Below are 25,693 nucleotides of genomic sequence, written 5' to 3'. Positions count from 1 at the left end.
TCCCTCTATTGTCCACATGAATCAGGCAGGTTTTATCCCCACTCGAGAGACCAGGGATAATACATCCAAAATATTAACCCTTATGGAATATGCATATCAATGGGAGGTTCCCTCCGCATTCATATCTATGGATGCGGAGAAAGCCTTTGACAGGTTAGATTGGCTTTTTCTGAGAGAAACTCTCCTTAGGTTTGGTTTTGACCAAGACTTAACAGGGAAGATATTTGCACTATATAACACCCCACAGGCTAGAATTAAATTAAATGATACTATCTCGGACACTTTTCAAATCTCAAATGGAACCAGACAGGGTTGCCCGCTCTCCCCTTTGCTCTATCGATGGAAATACTAGCTTCCTATGTCAGAAATCATACAGCCATCACAGGCCATAAAATAGGCGACACGGAATATAAAATAACACTCTATGAGGAAAACATATTAGTTACCCTCACTAATCCCGAATCATCCATCCCTACGTTAATGCAAACATTACACATTTACGGACTTTATTCAAATTTTAAAGTAAACGTTGCAAAGTCGGAACTATTAAGCGTACACCTTTCATCCAGGACCATACAAAACATACACCAACAATTTGACTTCAGAAACCAGGAAAAAGCAATTAAATACCTAGGAGTGCATATTTCCCCATTCATCCAAGAAACACTAACATTAAATTATAAAGCGATCTCATTACAAATTGACTCCCTACTTAGGGACTGGAATAATAAATTTCTCTCCTGGCTAGGAAAACTAAACGCGATTAAAATGATAATTTTGCCCAAAATATTGTATCTCATGCAGACATTACCGATACCCCTTCCCGACCGCATGATATTTCAGCTTCAAAAAACATTAAACTCTTTTATCTGGTCCCATAAGAGACCACGCATCGCGACAGCCACAATATACCGCCCTAAAGACCTGGGAGGTTTAGGTGCCCCGAATCTGCAACAATATAGACAAGCTACTTTTCTAACTAGAATAGTAGACTGGTGCAAACATGCTCCCAATAAAGAATGGGTTTTATTAGAACACCACTTAACTAATGACACCACACTCAGTGGCCAATGTTGGCTTCCAGCCAATAAGAGAACCTTACAGCGCACAACTCCTACCTCCACAAGAGAAACTTATAAAATGTGGGATAAGATTATAACGAAGCATAAGCATATATCTACAACGTATTCACCTCTCACTCCACTCTTGGGAAACTCATCCTGCCCAGTACAATTCAAACCACATGACACTGAAAGCACAGGAATTCAAGAGTCCCTACCCACATATATCTTTTTCCAAGATGGGAAAGTTAAAACTCAGGCAGAAGTTACCTCTAGTTATGGAGATATATTCTCGAACTGGCTAACCTACTCACAGGTAATACACTACCTCACAACACACCCTTTCAAGACCCATTTCACACGTACCCTTACCCCTTTTGAAACTCTGTGCAGAACAGAACACCCCAATAAAGGTATTCTCTCGCTTACTTATAAACAGATTACTACTACATATTTAAATACTTTGCCCTCCTATGTTGCAAAATGGGAAGCAGAAGTGAGGGAAACTCTAACTCCAAAAACATGGCTAGATATCTTTATGCATATGAGCAGATCCTCGTCCTCTATATCCACATTAGAAATGAATATGAAATTGTTGTGTAGATGGTACTACACCCCTATGAGATTGTACCGGCTTTTTCCTACCGCCCCAGCGACATGCTGGAGAGGTTGTTAAGAAATGGGCACCATGTTCCACATATGGTGGCAATGCTGAATAGTGAGGACATATTGGGAATCAATAGAAACAGAAATCAAATCAATCATAACAGTTCCACTACCATACACACACTGGACATATTTGTTTAACCATTTCCCAAGGATCAAATGCAAGTTTAGGCTAGCATTATTAACTGTGACAGACCCTTCTGTCAGGACTGAAAGAGTTAACTGTGTTTAGCTTTAAGAATCTAATTTCTAAAGACAGGTTTTCTGGCCTCAGCTATTGTGTGCTATAATTACATTTAAGTAATAAACAGGCCATTGTTTAATCACCCTCAGAGAACAGACGCTAGGTGATAAGACAAGCCAAATGTGTTTAAGTTGTTATCTGCCTAAGTAAAGTATTTAAGTAATATAATTCTATTGTATCATGTCAAGGGCGCTTCTCCCTTTTATCTAATGTACAACATTCTTTCAACCCCCATCTGAGGGGGGGTCAAAAACCTGTATAAATCTGTGTGCTGCCTTCAAATAAAGTTGTCATTCTGTTTTAAACCTGAAACTGGCTGGGTTGTGAATTGCTGATTGTCCATGCAGGACATTGTTCATCTGGGGTTAACCCTTGGTACACAGTTGGTACCGTAACATTGGTGGCAAGCGACGGGAGAATCCTTATCGCCCAGAAGAGCAACTACACAAGCCAGTAACCTCAGGAAGAGGGGGATTATTACAATACTGACTAAGATGGAAAGAGTACCAGGGACAGAAGGAACCAATGGGCCCAGCATATCAGACAGAACCCCTGAAGAAGCAAGCTTTGATCGGGCGGTTAAAATAAGACTGGCACATTATGGCCCCAACCCATCTGCGGAAATTATCGACCGGGTCATAGCAGCTGTGGAGGCCAACCTACTTCGCCAAAGCGGCGCTGCAGCAAACCCAGTGGAAAAGAGAAAAGTAAATTTTGCAGCTTTTAAAAACTTCCTGGAAACAGAAGGAGAGATTGATGGGTACCTTGCAGATTTTGAGAGGCAATGTGCACTACACAAGGTACCCGCAGAGGACTGGGTCACGATATTATCCGGAAAATTATCCGGCCGGGCCAGTGAGGCTTTTCGGGCCATTCCAGATGAGGAAGTCGGGGATTATAATACTGTAAAAGAGGCTCTGCTCTCCAGGTATGCGGTTACACCGGAGGCATACCGGAGGCGGTTCAGAGACACTGTTAAATTGGCTGGTGATTCCTACCTTGAGTGGGCATGTAAGGTGCACCGCACAGCAGCTCACTGGATAGCGGGGTGCCAAGCCGTATCTGGGGAAGAGGTGCTGCAGCTATTCCTGTTGGAACATTGCTTCGACAAGTTACCCGCAGGAGTTCGAGAGTGGGTTCGGGACCGTAAACCCTCCACCCTGCATGAAGCGGCTCGCTTGGCAGATGAGTATACGGATGCCCGCAAACTGGACACTGCTACCACTAAGCCCCCTGCCAGAGTGGAGTACAGACCCCCAGTCACCCCAGCACCTGCCAGTTACCAACCCCCAGCACACCGCTATACCACACGGTCTCGGGCCACGAACTACCCTCAGAGAGCCCGGTTCAATTCGCGGGGCTACTCACAACCTATTCGGTGCTTTGGATGTAAGCAACTAGGGCACAAAAGACCAGAGTGTCCCCTAAACGCAGCGAACCAAGCACAGTCCTGGAGAAGACCCGCTAGCGGAATCCCACGTAATCCTCAGCCTGCGGCCCGCTACGTAGAGGCGCAAGAATGCTGGGGCATCCTACATGAGGCAGACCCCGTGCAAGCTGCCCACCGGAATAACCGGCAACTGGTTAAAGTGAATGGGAAGGAGGTCAGTGGTCTACGGGATACTGGTGCTACCATGACCTTGCTTCGAAAGAACTTGGTGTCTGAGAAACAGCACACAGGAGACACTGTGGCTGTGAGGGTAGCAGGGGGCACTGTGTTCCGCCTGCCTGTTGCCAGGGTGCATTTGGATTGGGGAGTGGGCGCTAGACCTGTGAATGTGGGGGTCATGAAGGATTTACCAGCTGATGTTCTCCTTGGAAATACCTTGGTCCCCCTTGTTTCTGCCTACGCTCCTATGGGTCCCGCTGATGTTAACCCTGTGACTACCCGTGCCCAGATCCGTGCAGCAGAAACTGACCCCCCTGCTGCTAAGCCCCAGGACGCTGAGCTCAGTAAATCTCTGTCCGCTATTGATACGTGGAAGTCCCGTTACAATGCGCTGATGAAGGAGAAGAGTCACGTAGAGGATGAAATGGTCACGTTAAATAATCATGTAACAGTGCTAGCGGGAGAGAAGAGGAGTGCAGAGGGAAAAGCACGTTTAGAACAGGAATCTCTGCTAGACAGGCTGCACCGACAGACTACAGAAAACACCAGCTTGAGAGTGGAACATGAAACATTAAAGACAAACTTAGTGACACTGGAGGAGAAGCTGACGCTGGCTCATAGTGAGGTGCAGCAACTCAAGGGCACCCTATGTCAGTATGAAGGGATTGTGGATACCTATAAAGAGCAGGTACAGAAAACTCGTAAAGAAGCTGATGAGATTTTGAAGGACTGTTTAGCCCTAGTCTGGGCACTGAAGAAGTTGAACCCTTGTTTGAATGGACAGGAATTCTCTCTCATAACGGGAATACAAATGGATTGTCCCAGCAAACTGACATGCCTACCACCCCTTAGTCCGGTCATCCCCAGGTTGACCCGCAAAAGGGTCAAGCCGGGTCTGCCGGAGTGTTCCACAAGGGGGGAGCTATGTGACAGACCCTTCTGTCAGGACTGAAAGAGTTAACTGTGTTTAGCTTTAAGAATCTAATTTCTAAAGACAGGTTTTCTGGCCTCAGCTATTGTGTGCTATAATTACATTTAAGTAATAAACAGGCCATTGTTTAATCACCCTCAGAGAACAGACGCTAGGTGATAAGACAAGCCAAATGTGTTTAAGTTGTTATCTGCCTAAGTAAAGTATTTAAGTAATATAATTCTATTGTATCATGTCAAGGGCGCTTCTCCCTTTTATCTAATGTACAACATTCTTTCAACCCCCATCTGAGGGGGGGTCAAAAACCTGTATAAATCTGTGTGCTGCCTTCAAATAAAGTTGTCATTCTGTTTTAAACCTGAAACTGGCTGGGTTGTGAATTGCTGATTGTCCATGCAGGACATTGTTCATCTGGGGTTAACCCTTGGTACACAGTTGGTACCGTAACATTAACCCTAATGATCAATTCCGCAAAAAAATTAATACCGCTAAATTGGAAAAAGACAGATCTTCCCAAAATCAAGACTTGGAGAGAAACAGTAACACATCACTTACGGTTAGAAAAATATCACTACGGACATACAAACCGACTTGACGATTACCACTCTATCACTTTCTTATGGGAAGAGTATTTAAACACACACCTAGTATAGTATTAGGTGATAAGCAATGGCACATATACTATCCTCTATCTCCTCAACCCTTCCTTACAACCTCGTAATTTTATTTGCACCCCTAACTTGAGTCTCAGGGTACAGATGGTCCCCCTACCTTTTAACCTAGCTGACCCTTAAACGAGTGCATCTATCCAAATCAAGGTAACCCCCCTTTTTCTTTTTTCTTTTTCAACGGCTGGTACACTGGTACATAGATTATTTTATAACTCAATAGACAAACCATTTCTATGTTCTAAGATCTCGCTGTTTAAATGTTTTATTGTTTGGTTACATATCTACTTAACTGTTTGACCGCTCACATCCTGAAGATTATAGTCTGTCTGGACTTATCCCTTGCTTAGTGTACGGGATTTTCTTTAAAACAATTGTTTAACTAAACCTTCTTTTATCACTTTGTGGTTATAATGCATACAATTCTGTGGAGGGGCTCTGACTCTATACTCAGAGCCGTTACCTCTCTATGAGATTTTGCTAATACCTTACTAAGGTGTGCTTTGCGGTTATCATGTTATCAATGTCTATCGATGAGTTCTGTATGTAACACTTTTTTCAAACTTTCAATAAAAATTATTTAAAAAAAAAAAAAAAAAAAAAAAAAAAAAAAAAGAAACAACCTTAGGTAAAAACCCCGGTTTAGTACGCAGGACTACCTTGTCTGAATGAAAGATCAGATAAGGGGAATCACAATGTAAGGCAGATAACTCAGAGACTCTTCGAGCCGAGGAAATAGCCATCAAAAACAGAACTTTCCAAGATAAAAGTTTAATATCAATGGAATGAAGGGGTTCAAACGGAACACCCTGCAGAACTTTAAGAACCAAGTTTAAGCTCCAAGGAGGAGCAACAGTTTTAAATACAGGTTTAATTCTAGCCAAAGCCTGACAAAAAGCCTGGAAGTCTGGATTCTCTGCCAGACGCTTGTGTAAAAGAATAGACAGAGCAGAAATCTGTCCCTTTAGTGAACTAGCGGATAAGCCCTTTTCTAAACCCTCTTGTAGAAAGGACAATATCCTAGGAATCCTAACCTTACTCCATGAGTAACTCTTGGATTCACACCAATGTAAATATTTACGCCATATCTTATGGTAAATTTTTCTGGTAACAGGTTTCCAAGCCTGTATTAATGTATCAATAACCGAATCCGAAAACCCACGCTTTGATAGGATCAAGCGTTCAATTTCCAAGCAGTCAGCCTCAGAGAAATTAGGTTTGGATGGTTGAAAGGACCCTGAATTAGAAGGTCCTGCCTCAGGGATAGAGACCATGGCGGACAGGACGACATGTCCACTAGGTCTGCAAACCAGGTCCTGCGTGGCCACGCAGGCGCTATCAGAATCACCAATGCTCTCTCCTGTTTGATCCTGGCAATCAGTCGAGGTAGCAACGGAAAAGGTGGAAACACATAATGTTGAAAACCCAAGGGGCTGCTAGTGCATCTACCAGCACCGCTCCCGGGTCCCTGGACCTGGATCCGTAGCAAGGAAGCTTGGCGTTCTGGCGAGATGCCATGAGATCCAGATCCGGTTTGCCCCAACGACGAATCAGTTGAGCAAATACCTCCGGGTGAAGTTCCCATTCCCCCGGATGAAAAGTCTGGCGACTTAGAAAATCCGCCTCCCAGTTCTCCACGCCTGGGATGTAGATCGCTGACAGGTGGCAAGAGTGAGACTCTGCCCTGCGAATTATCTTCGAGACTTCCAACATCGCTAGGGAACTCCTGGTTCCCCCTTGATGATTGATGTAAGCCACAGTCGTGATGTTGTCCGACTGAAATCTGATGAACCTCAGTGTTGCTAACTGAGGCCAAGCTAGAAGAGCATTGAATATTGCTCTTAATTCTAGAATGTTTATTGGGAGGAGTTTCTCCTCCTGAGTCCACGATCCCTGAGCCTTCAGGGAATTCCAGACTGCTCCCCAGCCTAGTAGGCTGGCATCTGTTGTTACAATCGTCCAATCTGGTCTGCGAAAGGTCTTTCCTTTGGACAGATGAACCCGAGACAACCACCAGAGAAGAGAATCTCTGGTCTCCTGGTCCAGATTTAGCAAAGGGGACAGATCTGAGTAATCCCCGTTCCATTGACTTAGCATGCATAGTTGCAGCGGTCTGAGATGCAGGCCCGCAAATGGCACTATGTCCATTACCGCGACCATTAAGCCGATTACTTCCATGCACTGAGCTACTGATGGGCTTGGAATGGAGTGAAGGACACGGCAAGCATTGAGAATCTTTGATAACCTGGACTCCGTCAGGTAAATCTTCATCTCTACAGAATCTATAAGAGTCCCTAGAAAAGGAACCCTTGTGAGTGGTAACAGAGAACTCTTTTCCACGTTCACTTTCCACCCATGCGACCTCAGAAATGCTAGAACTATCTCTGTATGAGACTTTGCATTTTGAAAACTTGACGCTTGTATCAGAATGTCGTCTAGGTATGGAGCCACCGCTATGCCTCGTGGTCTTAGTACCGCCAGAAGTGAGCCCAGAACCTTCGTAAAAATTCTCAGGGCCGTAGCTAACCCGAAGGGAAAAGCTACAAACTGGTAATGCCTGTCTAGAAAAGCAAACCTTAGGTACCGATAATGATCTTTGTGAATCGGTATGTGAAGGTAGGCATCCTTTAAGTCCACTGTGGTCATATATTGACCCTCTTGGATCATGGGTAGGATGGTCCGAATGGTTTCCATCTTGAACGATGGAACCCTTAGGAATTTGTTTAAAATTTTTAAGTCTAAGATTGGTCTGAATGTTCCCTCTTTTTTGGGAACCACAAACAGATTTGAGTAAAACCCTTGCCCTTGTTCCATTCACGGAACTGGGTGGATCACTCCCATCACTAAGAGGTCTTGTACACATTGTAGAAATGCCTCTTTCTTTACTAGGTTTGTTGATAACCTTGACAGATGAAACCTCCCTTGTGGAGGAGAAGTTTTGAAATCCAGAAGGTATCCCTGAGATACAATCTCCAACGTCCAGGGATCCTGTACATCTCTTGCCCAAGCCTGGGCGAAGAGAGAAAGTCTGCCCCCCACTAGATCCGTCTCCGGAGAGGGGGCCCTGTCTTCATGCTGTCTTAGGGGCGGAAGTAGGCTTTCTGGCTTGCTTGCCCTTGTTCCATGACTGTTTGCCTTTCCAACCCTGTCTGTAACGAGCAGTAGTTCCTTCCTGTTTTGGAGAGGAGGAAGTTGATGCTGCTCCTGCCTTGAAGTTACGAAAGGCACGAAAATTAGACTGTTTGGCCTTTGATTTGGCCCTGTCCTGAGGAAGGGTGTTGCCCTTACCTCCCGTAATGTCAGCAATAATTTCCTTCAAGCCGGGCCCGAATAAGGTCTGCCCTTTGAAGGGAATGTTAAGTAGTTTAGACTTAGAAGTTACATCTGCTGACCAGGATTTAAGCCATAGCGCCCTACGCGCCTGTATGGCGAATCCGGAATTTTTAGCCGTAAGTTTGGTTAAATGCACTACGGCATCTGAAACAAACGCATTAGCTAGTTTAAGCGTCCTAACTTTGCTCAAAGTCTCATCCAATGGTGCTGTGCGAATCGCCTCTTCCAGAGACTCAAACCAGAATGCCGCTGCAGCCGTGACAGGCGCAATGCATGCAAGAGGCTGCAATTTAAAACCTTGTTGAACAAACATTTTCTTAAGGTAACCGTCTAATTTTTTATCCATTGGATCTGAGAAAGCACAGCTATCCTCCACCGGGATAGTGGTACGCTTGGCTAAAGTAGAAATTGCTCCCTCCACCTTAGGGACCGTCTGCCATAAGTCTCGTGTGGTGGCGTCTATAGGGAACATTTTTCTAAATATCGGAGGAGGGGAAAAGGGCACACCGGGTCTATCCCACTCCTTACTAATAATTTCTGTAAGCCTTTTTGGTATAGGAAAAACGTCAGTACACACCGGTACCGCATAGTATCTATCCAACCTACATAATTTATCTGGGATTGCCACCGTGTCGCAATCATTCAGAGCCGCTAACACCTCCCCTAGTAACACACGGAGGTTCTCAAGCTTAAATTTAAAATTTGAAATTTCTGAATCCGGTCTCCCCGGATCAGAACCGTCACCGACAGAATGAAGCTCACCGTCCTCATGTTCTGCAAATTGTGACGCAGTATCAGACATGGCTCTCGTGTCATCAGCGCGCTCTGTCCTTAACCCAGAGCTATCGCGCTTGCCTCTTAATTCGGGCATATTGTATAATACTTCTTTCATAACATTAGCCATATCATGTAAAGTGATTTGTAAGGGCCTTGATGTACTTGGCGCCTCAATCTTACGCATCTCCCGAGCGGGAGACAAAGGTACTGACACGTGAGGAGAGTTAGACGGCATAACTTCCCCCTCGTCGTCTGGTGATAATTCCTTTATCGGTACAGATTGACTTTTATTCAAAGTAATATCAATACAATTGGTACACATATTTCTATTGGGCTCCACATCGGCTTTTGAACACAATGAACAAGCAGATTCCTCTGTATCAGACATGTTTAAACAGACTTAGCAATGAGCTAGCAAGCTTGGAAATCACTCTCAACAAGTTTACAAGCAATTATAAAAAACGCTGCAGCGCTTTTAAAAACACAGTTGAATTACAAAGAAAACTAATTCAGTTATAATCAAGTAATTCTTAACGAGAAGTGTATTAATTAGCAGAGGATTGCACCCATTAGCAAAAGGATGATTAACCCTCAATACCCAAAAACGGATATCAAATTAAGATTTAACGCTTTAATCACAGTCAAACACACTGTCACAGATCTGCTGTGACTGATTACCTCCCTCAAAAACGAATTTTGCAGACCCCTGAGCTCTCTAGAGACGTCCTGGATCAATGAGGAAGAAACAGAAAGACTGTGCTAGAATTTTAACTGCGCAACAAGGCGCTAAAACAAGGTCCCTCCCACTCATATTACAACAGTGGGAGACCTGATATAACGGTTTCTATGCAGAAAAACACGTTAGCCATGTGGAAAAAAATCATGCCCAAAAGATTCATCACCAAAGTACCTCACAAAACGAATAACATGCCAGTAAACGTTTTAAAAACAACATTTTCAATGTCATGTAAAGTTATCACTAAGCCTGCTACCAGTCACTTCCACTGCAGATAAGGCTTAAACATTATTTCAGTATTAACAGTATTTTCTCAGTCAAATTCTAGTCCCTAGAAAATAACTCAACTGCGCATACATTTATCAGCCTGATACCAGTCGCTACTACTGCATTTAAGGCTGTACTTACATCATATGGGTAACAGCAGTATTTTCTTAGTCAATTCCATTCCCAGAAAATAATGTACTGCACATACCTCATTTGCGGAGGACCCCGCATGCTATTCCCCTCTTTCTGCAGTTACCCTACTCCTCAGAATGTCGAGAACAGCCAGCGGATTTTAGTTACGTCTGCTAAGATCATAGAAAAACGCAGGCAGATTCTTCTCCAAATACTGCCTGAGATACAAAAAACGGCACACTCCGGTGTCATTTTAAAATAACAAACTTTTGATTGAAGAATAATTAAGTAAAACTCCAACTCCTCTCGCGACCTCCTTCTTTGTTGAGAGTTGCAAGAGAATGACTGGATATGACATGTGAGGGGAGGAGCTATATAGCAGCTCTGCTTGGGTGATCCTCTTGCAACTTCCTGTTGGGAAGGAGAATATATCCCATAAGTAATGGATGACCCGTGGACTGAACACACTTAACAAGAGAAATTAATCCTCAAAAATACAACTTGCCTAATAATTCTGCACTCCCTGTATGTCTTTATATTGGGGTCCTTTGAATATCCCATTAGATATATTTGTTATACACCTTAGTTTTTTCCGCTCATTTTGCGGTTTTAATAATAATTAGGGTTATTATATGTATTGTTCATACCTTGAATTGATACTGGTATATATCTGTATATATGTGTATATGTATACACATATATAATTTTCTGTAGTGGCACATGTTTTTGCAGAGTGTATTCATATATATGTCATCTACTCTCATCACGAATATCTTTTACCAAACTTAGGTTTATCCACTAACATAATCTTGGTGTTATTAGAAAAAGTTGATAATCCATATTTTAGGGGTCAATTCCATTTATAATATTCCACATTTAAGTTTATCACTTAATATATAGTCACACACAACCAAATATATTACCACTATTAGTTACTATACACATTATGGGTCTACCATTATGGTAGTATAGATGCATATTTCACATAGCTATGACATAACTATGTATTAGTACACGAGTTATGTAATCTTTATAGAGATCATATTTCAATGTCTTAATTTTGACATCACGATGTCCTTTATTGTAAAAATATATTTTTCACACATATGTGGTTTCCACTTTGGACTAATTTCTGAATAGAATCACTCTTCCTTATTCAAATAAAACACCCACCATATAAAAAACAGAATTTATGCTTACCTGATAAATTACTTTCTCTTGCGGTGTATCCAGTCCACGGATTCATCCTTTACTTGTGGGATATTCTCATTCCCTACAGGAAGTAGCAAAGAGAGCACACAGCAAAGCTGTCCATATAGCTCCCCCTCTAGCTCCACCCCCCAGTCATTCGACCAAAGGTTAGGAAGAAAAAGGAGAAACCATAGGGTGCAGTGGTGACTGTAGTTTAAACAAAAAAAAATTTACCTGACTTAAATGCCAGGGCGGCCGTGGACTGGATACACCGCAAGAGAAAGTAATTTATCAGGTAAGCATAAATTCAGTTTTCTCTTGCAAGGTGTATCCAGACCACGGATTCATCCTTTACTTGTGGGATACCAATACCAAAGCTTTAGGACGGATGAAGGGAGGGAACAAGATAGGTACCTTAAACGGAAGGCACCACTGCTTGCAAAACCTCTCTCCCAAAAATAGCCTCCAAAGAAGCAAAAGTATCGAATTTGTAAAATTTGGCAAAAGTATGCAGTGAAGACCAAGTCGCTGCCTTACAAATCTGTTCAACAGAAGCCTCATTTTTGAAAGCCCATGTGGAAGCCACTGCTCTGGTAGAATGAGCAGTAATTATTTCAGGAGGCTGCTGGCCAGTAGTCTCATAGGCCAAACGGATGATGCTTTTCAGCCAAAAGGAAAGAGGTAGCAGTCGCTTTCTGACCTCTCCTCTTACCAGAATAGATGACAAACAAGGAAGATGTCTGTCTGAAATCCTTAGTTGCTTGTAAATACAACTTTAAAGCATGAACTACATCAAGATTGTGTAATAGACGTTCCTTCTTCGAAGATGGATTAGGACACAGAGAAGGAACAACTATTTCCTGGTTAATATTCTTGTTAGAAACAGCTTTAGGAAGAAAACCAGGCTTGGTACGCAAAACTACCTTATCTGCGTGGAACACCAGGTAAGGTGAATCACACTGTAAGGCAGATAATTCTGAAACTCTTCGAGCAGAAGAGATAGCTATCAAAAACAAAACTTTCCAAGATAACAACTTAATGTCTATGGAATGTGAGGGTTCAAACGGAACCCCTTGAAGAACTGAAAGAACTAGATTCAAACTCCATGGCGGAGCCACAGGTTTATAGACAGGCTTGATTCTGACTAAAGCCTGAGCAAACGCTTGAACGTCTGGTACCTCTGCCAGACGCTTGTGTAACAGGATAGACAAAGCAGATATTTGTCCTTTTAAGGAACTAGCTGACAATCCTTTCTCCAGTCCTTCTTGGAGAAAGGACAATATCCTGGGAATCCTAATCTTACTCCATGAGTAACCCTTGGATTCACACCAACAAAGATATTTCCGTGATATCTTATGGTAGATTTTCCTGGTGACAGGCTTCTAGCCTGAATCAGAGTATCTATAACTGACTCAGAGAACCCACGCTTTGATAGAATTAAGCGTTCAATCTCCAAGCAGTCAGACGTAGAGAAACTAAATTTGGATGCTTGAACGGACCCTGTATTAGAAGATCCTGCCTCATTGGCAGTGTCCATGGTGGGACAGATGACATGTCCACTAGGTCTGCAAACCAAGTCCTGCGTGGCCACGCAGGCGCTATCAGAATCACTGAAGCCTTCTCCTGCTTGATTCTGGCAACCAGACACGGGAGAAGAGGAAACGGTGGAAAAACATAAGCCAGATTGAAGGACCAAGGCGCTGCTAGAGCATCTATCAATACCGCCTAGGGATCCCGGGACCTGGACCCGTAGAGAGGAAGTTTGGTGTTCTGACGGGACGCCATCAGATCCAACTCTGGGGTGCCCCATAGCCGAGTCAGCTGGGCAAATACCTCCGGGTGGAGTTCCCACTCCCCCGGGTGAAAAGTCTGACGACTTAGAAAATCCGCCTCTCAGTTGTCTATTTCTGGGATGTGAATTGCTGAGAGATGGCAGGAGTGATCCTCCGCCCACCTGATTATTTTGGTTACTTCCGTCATCGCTAGGGAACTCTTTGTTCCCCCCTGATGATTGACGTAAGCTACAGTCGTGATGTTGTCCGACTGAAATCTGATGAATTTGGCCGCCGCTAGTTGAGGCCATGCCTGAAGAGCGTTGAATATCGCCCTCAGTTCCAGAATGTTTATCGGGAGAAGAGTTTCTTCCCGAGACCATAAGCCCTGAGCTTTCAGTGAGTCCCAGACCGCACCCCAGCCTAACAGACTGGCGTCGGTCGTTACGATGATCCACTCTGGCCTGCGGAAACATATTCCTTGAGACAGGTGATCCTGAGACAACCACCAGAGAAGAGAATCTCTGGTCTCCTGGTCCAACTGAATTTGAGGAGACAAATCTGCATAATCCCCATTCCAGTGTTTGAGCATGCATAGTTGCAGTGGTCTGAGGTGTATCCGAGCAAAAGGGACTATGTCCATTGCCGCAACCATTAGTCTGATTGTCTCCATGCACTGAGTCACAGATGGCCGAGGAATGGAATAAAGAGCTCTGCAAGTAGTTAAGAGTTTTAGCTTTCTGACCTCCGTCAGAAATATTTTCATTTCTACCGAGTCTATCAGGGTTCCTAGGAATGGAACTCTTGTGAGGGGGGAGAGAGAACTCTTTTTGATGTTCACCTTCCACCCGTGAGACCTCAGAAAGGCCAATACAATTTCCGTGTGAGACTTGGTTCTTTGGAAAGTTGACGCCTGAATTAAGATGTCGTCTAGGTAAGGCGCCACTGCTATGCCCCGCGGTCTTAGAACCGCCAGGAGGGACCCTAGCACCTTTGTGAAAATTCTGGGAGCAGTGGCCAACCCGAAAGGAAGAGCCACAAACTGAAAATGCTTGTCCAGAAAGGCAAACCTGAGAAACTGGTGATGATGTTTGTGGATAGGAATGTGCAAATACGCATCCTTTAGATCCATGGTAGTCATATATTGACCCTCCTGGATCATAGGTAAGATTGTCCGAATGGTCTCCATCTTGAATGATGGGACTCTGAGGAATTTGTTTAGAATTTTGAGATCCAGGATTGGTCTGAAAGTTCCTTCTTTTTTTGGGAACCACAAACAGGTTTGAGTAAAACCCCAGTCTTTGTTCTGCAATTGGAACTGGGTGGATCACTCCCATTGTATGTAGATCTTCTACACAGCGTAAAAACGCCTCTTTCTTTGTCTGATCTGTAGACAGACGAGAAATGTGGAACCTTCCCCTTGGAGGAGAGTCCTTGAATTCTAGAAGGTATCCCTGGGCTACAATCTCTAATGCCCAAGGATCGTGTACATCTCTTGCCCAGGCCTGAGCGAAGAGAGAGAGTCTGCCCCCTACTAGATCCGGTCCCGGATCGGGGGCTACCCCTTCATGCTGTCTTGGTGGCAGCTGCAGGCTTCTTGGCCTGTTTACCCTTATTCCAGCCCTGGTAAGGTTTACAGTTTGCCTTGGGCTGTGAAGCATTACCCTCTTGCTTTGCAGCCGGAGAGGATGAAGCGGGCCGTTCCTGAAATTGCGAAAGGAACGAAAATTAGCTTTGCTCTTTGTTTTAAAGGCTTTGTTTTGAGGGAGAGCATGGCCTTTTCCCCTGGTGATATCTGAAATAATCTCTTTCAATTCAGGCCCGAATAGGGTCTTCCCTTTGAAAGGAATGTTCAAAAGCTTGGATTAAGACGACACATCGGCCGACCAGGACTTTAGCCATAGCGCCCTGCGCGCCAAAATGGCGAAACCTGAATTTTTCGCCGCTATCTTAGCTATTTGGAAAGCGGCGTCAGAGATAAAAGAATTAGCTAGCTTTAGAGCCTTAATTCTATCCATAATTTCCTCATATGAGGTCTCCGTCTGGAGCGAGTCTTTCAGCGCCTCAAACAAGAAAGCAGCTGCAGTAGTTACAGGAATAATGCAGGCAATAGGTTGGAGAAGAAAACCTTGTTGAACAAAAATTTTCTTAAGTAAACCCTCTAATTTTTTATCCATAGGGTCTTTAAAAGCACAACTATCTTCAATTGGTATGGTTGTGTGTTTAGCTAGTGTAGAAACAGCCCCCTCCACCTTAGGGACCGTCTGCCACGAGTCCCGCATGGGGTCAGATATGGGGAACATTTTCTTAAAAACAGGAGGGGGGACAAAAGGGACACCTGGCCTATCCCACTCCCTAGTAACGATATCCGCAATCCTCTTAGGGACCGGAAACGCATCCGTGTAAACAGGGACCTCTAGATACTTGTCCATTTTACACAATTTCTCTGGGATCACCAAAGGGTCACAGTCATCCAGAGTAGCTAATACCTCCCTAAGTAAAACACGGAGGTGTTCTAGTTTAAATTTAAAAGCCAATGTATCTGAATCTGTCTGGGGAGGAACCCTTCCTGAATCAGAGACTTCTCCCTCAGACATCAAATCCCTCGCTCCCACTTCAGAACGTTGTGAGGGTATATCGAATACGGCTACCAAAGCGTCAGAATGCTCATAATCTGTTCTTAAAACGGAGCTATCACACTTTGTAGGTAACACGGACTGTTTAGATAAGAAGGCTGTAAGAGAATTATCCATGACTGCCGCTAAGTCTTGTAATGTAAAAGGGTTAGACGCACTAGAGGTACTAGGCGTCGCTTGCTCGGGCGTAACTGATTGTGACACTTGGGGAGAGGCAGACGGGCTACCCTCATTACCTTCAGTCTGAGAATCATCTTGGGCCACATTCTTAAGTGCAACAATATTATCTTGTTAGACATATCAGTAGACATATCAGTACAAGTGGGACACATTCTGAGAGGGGGTTCCACCATGGCTTCTAAACCCATTGAACAAGGATTTTCCTTAGTGTCAGACATGTTTAACAGACTAGTAGAGTACACAAACAGGCTTGGAATCACTTTAATCAAATAAAAAACACAATTTGAAAAAAAAACGTTACTGTGCCTTTAAGAGATTAAAAGAGCACACAATTTTACAAAACGGTGAAAAATGCAGCAATCTTTCTGAAATTTTCACAGTATGTAGCTAAAGCCTTAATAAGATTGCACCCCAAGTTTCAAAACGATTAACACCTTAATGCCCAAACCGGAGCAGCCTAAAGCCAACACCTGGTTAAATCACTACAGCACCTTGCCACAGCCTTGCTGTGGCCCTACCTTCCTTTAAGGATCAGATTTGGGGGAATATAGCTTCTTTTAGGCCCTCAAACATCAGCATGAACATCAGCCCTCCATGTGAAACAGCATGAACTTCTCTGCAATTCTAACTGTGCATCTGAGGCAATTAGGCCCCTCCCACTCTATTCCGGAGCTGTGAGGCCTAGTAAATCACTCCTAAGTGACTAAAAAACAGCCATGTGGTAATAACCCCAGGAAAAAAAAACAAAAGGGCTTTCAAAGTGTCTTGCAAAATCGATTGCCCTGAATAAGTGTCAACCAGTATATTAGCCCTATTATGTAAGCATTCAATTCCTTACTAAGTCTGTGAACATAGCTTACCCTCCCCTCATGGGGATATTGTCAGTCCTTCTAACATTATCTCAGTCTTGTCTAGAAATAAATGACTGAACATACCTTTATTGCAGATCACCCTGCAAACTGTTCCCCCCAACTGAAGTTTTCTGGTACTCCTCAGTCCTGTGTGGGAACAGCAGTGGATTTTAGTTACAACATGCTAAAATCATTTTCCTCTCAGCAGAAATCTTCATCTCTTTTCTGCTAGAGAGTAAATAGTACAAACCAGTACCATTTAAAATAAACTTTTGATTGAAGATACAGGGAGTGCAGAATTATTAGGCAAATGAGTATTTTGACCACATCATCCTCTTTATGCATGTTGTCTTACTCCAAGCTGTATAGGCTCGAAAGCCTACCACCAATTAAGCATATTAGGTGATGTGCATCTCTGTAATGAGAAGGGGTGTGGTCTAATGACATCAACACCCTATATCAGGTGTGCATAATTATTAGGCAACTTCCTTTCCTTTGGCAAAATGGGTCAAAAGAAGGACTTGACAGGCTCAGAAAAGTAAAAAATAGTGAGATATCTTGCAGAGGGATGCAGCACTCTTAAAATTGCAAAGCTTCTGAAGCGTGATCATCGAACAATCAAGTGTTTCATTCAAAATAGTCAACAGGGTCGCAAGAAGCGTGTGGAAAAACCAAGGCGCAAAATAACTGCCCATGAACTGAGAAAAGTCAAGCGTGCAGCTGCCAAGATGCCACCAGTTTGGCCATATTTCAGAGCTGCAACATCACTGGAGTGCCCAAAAGCACAAGGTGTGCAATACTCAGAGACATGGCCAAGGTAAGAAAGGCTGAAAGACGACCACCACTGAACAAGACACACAAGCTGAAACGTCAAGACTGGGCCAAGAAATATCTCAAGACTGATTTTTCTAAGGTTTTATAGACTGATGAAATGAGAGTGAGTCTTGATGGGCCAGATGGATGGGCCCGTGGCTGGATTGGTAAAGGGCAGAGAGCTCCAGTCCGACTCAGACGCCAGTAAGGTGGAGGTGGAGTACTGGTTTGGGCTGGTATCATCAAAGATGAGCTTGTGGGGCCTTTTCGGGTTGAGGATGGAGTCAAGCTCAACTCCCAGTCCTACTGCCAGTTTCTGAAAGACACCTTCTTCAAGCAGTGGTACAGGAAGAAGTCTGCATCCTTCAAGAAAAACATGATTTTCATGCAGGACAATGCTCCATCACACGCGTGGCTGGCAAGAAAGGGTATAAAAGAAGAAAATCTAATGACATGGCCTCCTTGTTCACCTGATCTGAACCCCATTGAGAACCTGTGGTCCATCATCAAATGTGAGATTTACAAGGAGGGAAAACAGTACACCTCTCTGAACAGTGTCTGGGAGGCTGTGGTTGCTGCTGCACGCAATGTTGATGGTGAACAGATCAAAACACTGACAGAATCCATGGATGGCAGGCTTTTGAGTGTCCTTGCAAAGAAAGGTGGCTATATTGGTCACTGATTTGTTTTTGAATGTCAGAAATGTATATTTGTGAATGTTGAGATGTTATATTGGTTTCACTGGTAAAAATAAATAATTGAAATGGGTATATATTTGTTTTTTGTTAAGTTGCCTAATAATTATGCACAGTAATAGTCACCTGCACACACAGATATCCCCCTAAAATAGCTATAACTAAAAACAAACTAAAAACTACTTCCAAAACTATTCAGCTTTGATATTAATGAGTTTTTTGGGTTCATTGAGAACATGGTTGTTGTTCAATAATAAAATTAATCCTCAAAAATACAACTTGCCTAATAATTCTGCACTCCCTGTAATAAAACTACAATTCTAACACCACATTCACTTTACACTCCCGAGAGAGACCCTAGTGCTTAGAGCCAGCAAAGAGAATGACTGGGGGGTGGAGCTAGAGGGGGAGCTATATGGACAGCTTTGCTGTGTGCTCTCTTTGCTACTTCCTGTAGGGAATGAGAATATCACACAAGTAAAGGATGAATCCGTGGACTGGATACACCTTGCAAGAGAAATATATATATATATATATATATATATATATATATATATATATATATATATATATATATATATATATATATATATATATATATATATATATATATATATATATATATATATATATATAAAATAATATTGTTAGTTCACGTAATAACATTATAAAAATATATATGACTTTACACATGCACGGTTTTAGAAGATCCTTTTTATATATACACATTGTATTGTATCACATATAGGAATCCCCACATCAGTGATGAACATGCTACATTGAGATTGACAAGTTGTAATAATATGGAAAATGGGTATAATACACTGACGATACTAGCGTCAGACATAGATATAACCCATCATAACACATAACAACATTATGAGTGGGAGTATCATACTGACGTAATTATCGTCAGCACTAGTTATAACCTATCACGTAATGATAGGCGTAATCATCTGTCTCATCTCTCACTAGAGTTACTCCCCTGTCAATTGATTGGATCTAGTAAGTGGGCGACGGCTCCTACATAATTATGGTAAATTGACTGATAGATTTTATGCATCCAGTCAAAAGGCCATCTTTGATATTCGTGTCGATTTAATTTGAAATCCAGCCTGCTTCTATGGGAATGATTGAATGCCTTCTCTACAAGTGAGTACCCTGTGCCCGTCTCCTGTACTGACCTCCTAAAAAGCATCACTGATCTGCACCATTTGCGCCTCTTTCTGTGTTTTTTATACAATAGATCTCCTTCCTCTGAATGAAGTAAGAGAGCTGCCTGTAATATCCAGCACATCATACCTGCTACTGTGGGACATTGCCAAAACTGGAAATTGGAACTAAGTATATCTTTAAGTGACAATTTTTGGTTGCATTGTATCTGCTTTGATACAAAGCAACCATTGCGATTTTGTTGTCGCATTGATGCTTCTACGGAAGTTTTTTGTGAGAACATTGTTATGTCTACAGCTTGTTTTATTTGTCTTTCCCTTCTAGGGTTAGGGCTTTTTGTGGCATTAGACAGTTCTGGGTGCCCTTTGTTTCAGGCTGGTCCTGATGGGGTACTATTTTTTCTTTCCTTAGAGGTCTATATCAGACACGTGGTGCCCGTTATACCTGGCTGGTCTGGTTGGGGCGCAGACTTGTTCTCATTGTTTTGTATTGCATTCCTTCTTTTTCGTTATAAGTTTCAGCTAGCATTTCGTTATTGGACGACATGATGGTCCTTGTTATCTGCTGGAGGCATCGGAGGGTAATGTGTTCAGTCCTCATTGGCCTATCCTTACTTAGCTGGCGGGATTCCCTCATTTGATCCTGCTAAGGCATACTCGATAGTCTCCTGGGTTCCTTGGGAGCTAGAGTCTTTCTTTTTTCCCGTAGTGGGTTGGAGGTTGGGAGGATTCCTGGTAATCCGTGGTGCCAGTTTCTATTGACATTGCCTTTTCTTGAGGCGTCCTTGGGGATTATCCTTTTTAGGGTCTGTTCCATTTATGTAGTACCTCTTTCTTCGGGTTGAGGTTGTCTGGACTTAGTCCTTTATTTCTTGGGAACAGCCTTTGGTCATCTGTTTTCAGGAAGTTTAGGGCCTTTTTGGTCTTTGCTACTTTCGGGAGCTTGTCTGTTCCCATATTTGGGGACGACAGTCTAGGTTGTCTCCTTTTTTTCTTGGGATAGCCTCTGCTTAGGGGGTTTTTACCTGCCAGGAATCAGGATGCTCATTCGTTCGTACATTTATTGAGTGTGGGCTTCCAAGCAAAAAGGATTCTGTGTGGATCTCGGAGAATTATCTGTCAGACTCTGATCTCAGGGTTGAACTCTGTTCTCGTGAACGTTTCCCTTGGTCTTGGACTTTGTGGGTGTTGTCCATAGTGCCTTTGGGCACCAGAGTAGCTGTGTGGCTTTTATCATTGCCTAGTATCCCTTTGGGGGGGGGAGTTTGTCTCCCACTTCGGGGGTCTTCTTCACTATGTGATCTAGGACTCTTACAAGTGAGTTCTGTATCTGATATCTGAAATATGAGCTATGATCGGATTGCTTGTAGGGCTGCAACTAACGATTTCATAATCGATTAATCAGCCGATTATTTTTTCGATTAATCGACTAATCGGATAAAAATAGAATCAATAATAGTTTTCTATATTTTAAATAAAATCCACATAATGAGTGTTACAAATATAAACTTCAGACTAAATCTTTACATTAACACAACTGTTTCTTCAATTTTTAAGCAGCAGAGCACAGTTTTATAATTAAACAAAACAAAACCACAAACTGTTTGAAAAGAGGTAGAACTAGAAACAATTAGACTATCACTGTTAATAACATTCTGTGATGCAAACATCTCAACATGTCCACATGCTTCTGGCTAAGGCTGGTTCTCTGTTTGCAGCATATTTCCTGCAGCAGAGAAAAGGCTGTTGAGGTGTATAAGTAGGGTTTTGCCAATTTCACCAAAGTGGGATATTTATCTTTGTTAGCTCTTCAACAATGCTAAGTGTTTTCTACCTTGGCAAGGGGCCTCTCAATAAAGTAACCCTTGACTTCATTCTAACATAAAAATATCTTGAATATCTATATGCAATGGTAAATAACCAGCTATAAGGTTAGGGGAAATATCTAGTCCGCTATAAAAATAACGAATATATACTTATAAAGGTTGAATCTGGTACATATTATCACAATTTATTAAAAATATTAAAAAAAACAATAAAAACAAAATCAAAAAGCGCTAAGGACTGTATATCAAAGCCTTACACATTTATATATATAGTACATATAATCAGCAATAGCAAGCAATACACTAATAATTGTGCAAACAGATAATAGTGCACATCAATTTAAATAACTCCCATCAATCTAGGGGCAAGGTGTAAACAACAAGCTTGGCACTATATCATGAAAAGCATAGTTCCAAATCACCAGATTTAATATAAACAATCCAAATGATGACTATTATATCTGGGTTGCACATAAGCCAGGGGTAGTTGTAAACATATACTGTCCTGAAAAAGTGAAAAGTAAACGTCTGTAGATGTCCTTTAGGCTAAGGACATAACCATAACACACAATACCATGTGCAGGAGTTCATTGGAGTGAAGCAGCTGGTGTTGTGCACAGACCAACTAATTGCAAACCAACTAATCGATTAATCGATGAGATTCGTTGACAACTATTTTCATAATCGATTATTATCGATTATGACGATAAGTTGTTGCAGCTCTAGTCGCTTGTGGTGCTTATTTACTTGTTTTAAACTGGCTACGGTTTCTGGGTGTCCAGGTTCCTTTGCCCGGTCCTTCTTTGGACATTTGGCGTTCCCTGATCCTTTTGGAAGGTTGGGATGGCCCAGTTTCCCTAATCAGGGGTATATTCTACTCCTACGGGCGGAATGTTCTCTCCCTTTTGGTGAGTGAATTTATTTTTACTGGGTGAGTAGTGGTGTCCAAATGGTTCTTCATTCGGTATTGGACTTTTGAGTCAGGCTACAGCTTTCACCACATTTTGTTGTATGCGGGTGAGCTGGTTTGCTTGGGCTGTTTCCACCTTTTTGGGGGTAGATTTGGCTTTCCTCAGTACCTATCCGGTACTCTGAGGTATTTTTCCTCTACTCTGGAGAGTTGTTCCCCCTGCCTTGTGTGCAGGAGGTCGGAGTGAGGGGCTGGTGTAGCCTTCTCTTGGCTTCCATATTTTCTGTATAGGGCAGCATACTACTGCTCTGAATGGCTGCATTCTGTTCCGACCCCTGGCGAGGTTCTGTTTTTTCCAACCTATCCAGGTTGTTAACGAGAGTTTCGTCTAAGATCCCTATGGGGGTTAACAGCGTCTTGTCAGTACCAAGTTTTTGTGGTTTCTCCTTGGGAGTGCCTTTTTCCTTCGGAAGGAGAGCTGCAAGGGTTGGGAGACTCGAGCACCTTTTGGGGGGGGGGGGGGGCGAGCCCCTTCCTCTTTCCATCCTCAAAGGTCTTTCGGACATGTATATGGCTTGTGCTGGTCTGTTGCTCGGAGCAGGATCTGAGATCCGTTTGCCCTGATGACTTTGAACCTCGGGTCATGCGAGGTGCTGTGAGCCTTCCTTCGGGGGCTGTGTTTCTTCTTTCTGCCCTTTGTGGGGAGGAGTTGTTGTGCATTCTTGGAGTCTTCTTTGGAAGATGGTTAGGTGCGGTCTCCTAGCCTTTCAGTACTTATGCAATCTTGCAACGTAAGGCCTAGGGTTTTCTGAATATTCAGATATTCTGAGGCTGTTTTTTCAGCGGCTCCCAGGGACGTTTTGTCTTTGGTTGTTATTTCCTGGGTGCGGATTGCACATTGCTTAAGGGAGGATTTCTCTTCTCTCTTCTGTTTCCAGGGCTTCTTTGATTCCTTGGATGTGGAGCAGACTGGGGTCTGGGCTTTTGCCTCCCTTGGTTTATGCTGGATCAGTAGGGCTCTTTTATAACTATTTGCCCTATTTCTGCTGGGCTTCACTTTTGAAGTTCCCTTGGTTTTTCTTTAGTGCCCTATTTCATTGGTTTCTGGGGGTCCTTTTGGACTCGCTTATCTGTGTCCTCTTTCTTCCTTTCCGGGAGAATATGATAGTTTCTCTTACTTTTGGTAAGGGGAGTGTGTTTTACGGGACCATATGTCTGGGTGATGGTGCTTTCTCAGAGGCTTGTTGGCTCAGTCGAGTCTAGTTCTCCAGCGGTCTCTAGCAAGGGCTTTTTTGGACTATCTGCTGGACAGTTTCCTTGTGTCTTTCCTTTTTTCTCGGCTTCGACAAAGCTTGTTTTCTGTTTTGTTTTGTTGTTCCCTCAGAATGGGCTGCTTTTTGTACCCTCCCGTCTTAGCATTCAGTGTCCTCTATAGATTGGGTATTGCTTTCCCAAAAGTAATGAATGCAGCTGTGGCATCTTCCCGTTTATGAAGAAAAACTTAAATTATGCTTACCTGATAATTTTCTTTTCTTCAGACGGGAAAAGTCCACAGCTCCCCGCCCGTGTTTTATTTTTATTTTTTATGTGGGGCCGTTTTTTGTTCTTCTGGCACCTTTTCACCTTGATATTTCTTCTACTGTTCCTTGTTCCCTCGGCATTATGACTAAGGGATGAGGGAAGTGGGAGGGGTATTTGAGCCTTTGGCTGGTGTCTCTTTGCCTCTTCCTGGTGGTCAGGATCTAAATACCAAAAAGTAATGAATGCAGCTGTGGACTCTTTCCATCTTTAGAAAAGAAAATTATCAGGTAAGTATAATTTAAGTTATCAAATTTGCTTCATTATCTTGTTATCCTTTGCTGATGGAGCTGCATTGCACTACTGGTAGCTAGATGAAAACATCTATTTCGCCAATCACAAGAGACAAATGTGTGCAGACACCAATCAGCAACTAGCTCCCACTAGTGTAGGATATGTGCATGTTCTTTTTCAACAAGGGATACAAAGAAAATGAAGCACATAACGTGAATTTAAAAATGTCTTAAAATTGAATGCTCTACCTGAATCATGCAAGTTTAATTTTGACTTTCCTATCCCTTTAATGATGAGTTCCATCAGGGTAATACTGCAGGGGATCATACAAAAATGTCTACATTGATTGTAGTTGTTCAGACATATTTAGAAATATTCAATAATCTTCATATTCAAACCTACCCATTATAGATAATAATATGAAATAAAATTAAATTTAAAGAAAATATTTTCCCCCCAGTTATAATACAGATACCAGAAATCTTACCTCGAATTATTAGGTGTATCTCCTTTTCCTTTACCCCGGATGGAAATGTAGTATAGACACAGATAAAGGTTCCATCTTCATCTAATGTGACATTATTTATACTTATGCTGCCGTCTGCAGCTTCACTGCCTAAAATTGTTACTCGTTGTGCAAGAGGAGATATATAGTCAGGTTTTTTACCATATTGGTAAGTAAGAATGTTCTCGTTGTCAGGTAAGTTTTTCCTTTGCCATGTGAGTTGAGTCAGACTTTCATTGGTTTCTATTTTGCAGTACAATGTTGCTGTAGATCCTTGATCTGCATACACAGTTTCTTTTACATGCATGATTACTGCAAGAGAATAATACTACAATTATAATACTTCATAATGACAATACACCCAGCAGCATTAAAGTGAAGGTAAATTTTGATGATAAATTGCCCGTCTTTTTAAGAATTTAATTAAAAACAGGGGCACTTTAATTAATCAAAATTTACATTTCACTTGTGTTGTGAAAATACTTACCTTTTAATCTTGACAGTCGCTGAATCGCTTCCTCCGCCTGTTACAAATGAGGATCCGGCTTCCTCCAATCACAGCGTTGAATCAGACAGACACTAATTCCCCCTGGGGGGGGGGGGCGGAAATCCGTGATTGGAGGATGACCGATCCATCATTTCTGACATAGGAAGCTGGAGCGGCTGTCAAGATTAAAAGGTAAATATTTTTTCACAACACAAGTGAAATGTAAGTTTTGATGAATTAAAGTGCCCCTGTTTTTAAATTTAATTTTTAAAAACCGGGCACTTTATCATCAAAATTTTACATTCACTTTAAGCAAGAACTTAAATAGCAAATATCAGTTAAAGACCATTGCGGTCAATAAATTACATGTGCTAAAACTGAACAATCTATTTCATCCTCTATTTATGATGCCAAGAACA

At 42.5% G+C, this 25,693-nt stretch overlaps 1 protein-coding gene across 5 annotated transcripts in view; it reads right to left on the bottom strand.

The window, feature by feature from the left end:
- LOC128652886 (nectin-1) overlaps positions 1-25,693 on the bottom strand; it is a 478,741-nt gene that overhangs the window by 383,214 nt on the left and 69,834 nt on the right. For all 5 annotated transcript variants that reach the window (XM_053705870.1, XM_053705871.1, XM_053705872.1 and 2 more), the window contains exon 2: positions 24,770-25,099. In XM_053705870.1, the coding sequence (XP_053561845.1) occupies positions 24,770-25,099 (330 nt within the window). The remainder of the gene's footprint in view (positions 1-24,769; positions 25,100-25,693) is intronic.

This window comes from Bombina bombina, chromosome 3 (genome assembly GCF_027579735.1).
Source record: "Bombina bombina isolate aBomBom1 chromosome 3, aBomBom1.pri, whole genome shotgun sequence".
Classification (NCBI taxonomy): domain Eukaryota; kingdom Metazoa; phylum Chordata; class Amphibia; order Anura; family Bombinatoridae; genus Bombina; species Bombina bombina.
This window is presented reverse-complemented; position numbering and strand designations above follow the sequence as displayed.